The sequence below is a fragment of the Acanthisitta chloris genome, unplaced genomic scaffold (genome assembly GCF_000695815.1).
Source record: "Acanthisitta chloris isolate BGI_N310 unplaced genomic scaffold, ASM69581v1 scaffold29328, whole genome shotgun sequence".
NCBI lineage: Eukaryota > Metazoa > Chordata > Aves > Passeriformes > Acanthisittidae > Acanthisitta > Acanthisitta chloris.
Genome location: NW_008685835.1, coordinates 1 through 3,350, shown reverse-complemented (window position 1 = coordinate 3,350; position 3,350 = coordinate 1). Strand labels below are relative to the sequence as shown.

General features: G+C 61.5%; 1 protein-coding gene across 1 annotated transcript; it reads right to left on the bottom strand.

Annotated features, from left to right (window-relative positions):
- Positions 1-947: 947 nt before the first annotated feature.
- On the bottom strand, positions 948-3,345 carry WDR6 (WD repeat domain 6). The gene is made up of 5 exons (XM_009079911.1): positions 2,507-3,345; positions 2,158-2,253; positions 1,856-1,972; positions 1,550-1,668; positions 948-1,438 (listed from the first exon to the last, which is right to left on the bottom strand). Exons 1-5 carry the CDS (start codon positions 3,343-3,345, stop codon positions 948-950), a joined length of 1,662 nt encoding a protein of 553 aa, XP_009078159.1.
- Between the last annotated feature and the right edge of the window lie 5 nt (positions 3,346-3,350).

Below are 3,350 nucleotides of genomic sequence, written 5' to 3'. Positions count from 1 at the left end.
CCAGCACCAGGCAGGGCACACCTTCAGCCCCCTGCAGGCACTTCCCCTCCCATGGGCTGTGGTGTTTGAGGGCTTGGCCATGTACTGCAGATGGGCCCAGCGTGGGAGGTGATTGCACCTCTGTGTCCACACCAGCAGAAGGGAGAAAGGAGGGTGTTCACGGCACCCTGCCAGCTGGGCTGGGAGTACTGGGCGAGGTGGCACCAAGAACCAGTCACTACAAAGCCAGGCACCAGCTTCACTTCCCTCAAAGGTGTTTATTGAAGGTTGCTCCGTGCTGGCAGGGAGCTCCTGTGGCTCCAGGTTCCTCTCGGGCCCTGAGCCAGGCCCCAGTACTGGGTGGGGTCAAATACACTTGTTGCTGGACAAACCCGGTGTGTGTGTGTGAGACCTCATAGCTGTTTGTCCTTCCTTCCCTGTGCTCCTGCTGTCCTGGATCCTGCTGCTATGCAGGAACTGAAGAGGGGATGGCATGTGTGGGCAGCCACTCCACACCCCCCAGGGTGCTGCTGTGGAGGGTCAATGTCCCTGTGCATTTCACCACTATCCTCAGCAGTGCAGGATCAGGGCAGGTGAAGCTGCCAGGCACAGCCCTTAGTGCCCTTCCAAGCAGGTTCCTCTCTGAGACCAGGTTTGGAAAGCCTGGACACGGGTCCCTCACACCTTGGGGAGGAGCTTCTGGGCAGAGTGCTGACAACCCCACATCTTCACTGTGTGGAGAGCCACAGACTTGTCCAAGAGGGGTCACATCTGCCTTCTCCCCTAAGACCACTGGCCTTGAGCACCCCAGACATGGCTGTGTTGCCCCTGAAGGAGCCAAGCATGCCCATCCCCTCAGGAGAGCACATCAGTGTGCAGGCTGGGGGCAGGGGCCACATGATGGGCAGAGCCCAAGTGCAGGGTGCATTCCCAACACAGGGAATGGGACGTGTCACACACCTGCCCCATTACAGAGGAGCCTCTTGTGGAAGTGGTTCAGGGGGGGCTGTGCCACACAGCATCTCCAGGCCCTGCCCACAGAGCACACAGTAGTACTGCAGCTTCCCCCCAGCCTCTGCCACCTCCCAGCAGTCCAGCTCAGCCAGGTCAGGCACGTGGAAGAAGGTGGTGCTGAGGGGCACCAGCCCATCCAGGCCCCAGCGCCACAGCGTCAGGCGCTGGTCCACCGAGGCGGAGAGCAGCAGGTCTGGCCGCAGCACCCGGATCCCTGTCACATGAGCAGCATGGGCACAGGGCCTGGCCACCCGCTCCACAACCTGCAGGCAGGTCCGTGCTGCGTCCTCACCCCCACCCAGGGCCACCTTCAGCAGGCAGACATGGATGGAGCCATCGTCGCTGCCGCTGGCCACCAGATACTGTCCCTCCGGCATCTCTCGGACGTGGAGGCTGTTCACGCCGCAGCTGTGGGCCATGATGGTGAGCAGAGGGGTGCCCAGGGCTGGGAAAACAGGCTCAGTCAGGGGAGCAATGCTCACCTGGAGCAGAGGAGCCACCAGCATGGTCTGTCTCCCTTGGGAGGCCAAGGAGAGCTGCTGGCAGTAGCACTCACCCAGGGGCTGCATCTCTCCCTCTGCTCGGTGCAGAGCGTCTGCTGCGTCTGCGATGGGGCTGGTGATGTCCCAGAAAGCGACACTGCCATCCGTGGCTGCGCTGCAGAGGAGGTGCCTCCTAGAAGGGAGGGGTTGGGAGAGCCTCTGGCCACAGCCTTGAGGGTTCCCACTGAGATCCATGGAAGTGGCAGAACAGCCCATGTGGACTGACTTCTCCCTTCCCTGCCCCTGTGAGCTGCCATCCCTGCAAGAACAAACGCTTCTCCTCAGAGCACATTGGCTGCAGCCCACTATTCAGGGCTCACCTCTCCCCTCCTGCCTGTGTGTGCAGGAACGCCTCGACCTTCAGCACACAGCGTTGGTGGTGAAATGACTCTGCAACCAGCACCAACTTCCGAGCAGCCTCCAGCAGCCCAAAGACCCTGTGATGAAACAGAGAGCAGCTGGCCATGGGAGAAGGGAGCTCCTCTGCCCCAACTTCTGCTATGCACCATCCTGTTCCCAGTTCAGAGCAGGCCACATCCATTGGCAGCAGCCCTTGTGGAGCCCACTCTGCTCCCACTGCCAGCTCCATTCTCCCTGCCAAGGCCCCATCACAGCTCCTCACCGGACTGATCCATCGCTGCAGGCAGCAGCCAGAAACTTCCAGGGTGTTGGCAACTGCTCGGTGCTGGTCCCAGGCACAACTGAGAGGGACATGTACCTGCAGCAAAGACATGATGCTCACCAATGTCTCAGTGACACCTGTAGCCCCAAGGAGGCAGATGGCCCAGGAGAGCAGCCCAAGCCCAGTGCTGGACACAGCGTACATGCATGAAGGCACACTGGCCCTGTCTACTTCAACTGAGCCTGCAGCTGCACGCAGCAGATATCCCAGTGGAGGCCAATGCAGTTCTCAGCACCCTCCCAGGCTCTGGCCACTACTAACCCTGCCTTGGGCAGTCCCTGAGCATCACCTCGTCTCTGGGTCCATCTTGACGAGCTTGTGCCTGTTCTTCTTCCGTTCCCAGTGTTCGTCCAGTCGGTGGGAAGCCACGTGGATGACCTGGCAGGCCACAGCACTCTCAGACTCTGTGTCCCCAGCACACAGCAGCTGGTAGCACTCAATCTGTGCCCGGCCACCCGCAGAGAACAGCAGGGCAGATAAGCCCTTGTCACCGAATCCCTCGAATCCAGGTCCTGTGGGATTGGCCAGTGCCAGTGTCCTCACACTGGAGATGTGGTCACTGAGGCGGGCGAGGGGCACAGCTGCCCGAGAGTGCTCACTGAGTGCCAGGACACAGGCTGTGGTGTCCTCACTGCCGGTGACAAAGACGTTAAGGGCAGTGTGGCCAGGCACCTCCAGGGCCCCCAGGCGCCGCACACAGGTGATCTCCCGCCCCTGCAGGGATGCCAGCAGCACCTGCTGCTCGCAGGGCTCGGCCTCGCGGCAGTACAGCATCACATCCCCAGACTTGATGAAGGCGAAGACATCGGCCGAGGGGCTGCTGCAGTAGCTCCAGGAGCGGTGTCCACCCCCACAGGGGATGCAGTGGAGGTTCCCTCCTGTCCTGCTGCTCCACACCACGAAGCTGTCAGCATGAAAGCCCAGCACGAGCAGGTCCCCACCCGGGGTGAAGCACAGCTCCTCAATCCACTGCAGCCCTTTGCACGGCCTGTCCTTGCGCAGGACCTCCAGCTGCTGGCCCTGCAGGTGGAGCTGGCGGTAGACGCCGTCCCGGCCCGTGCTGTAAATGTAGTCCCTGTGGCAGGTCACTGAGGTAACCCCTGTTTTCCCATGGAGCCCAAAAAGCATGGACA

Excerpts from the sequence above, each read along its gene's own strand:
- WDR6 (XM_009079911.1), bottom strand. The coding sequence starts at position 3,345 with ATGCTTTTTGGGCTCCATGGGAAAACAGGGGTTACCTCAGTGACCTGC. Across the intron at positions 1,973-2,157 it reads TGCAGCGATGGATCAGTCCG|GGTCTTTGGGCTGCTGGAGG; the intron begins GTGAGGAGCTGT and ends GTTTCATCACAG. Across the intron at positions 1,439-1,549 it reads GGGAGAGATGCAGCCCCTGG|CCCTGGGCACCCCTCTGCTC; the intron begins GTGAGTGCTACT and ends CTGTTTTCCCAG.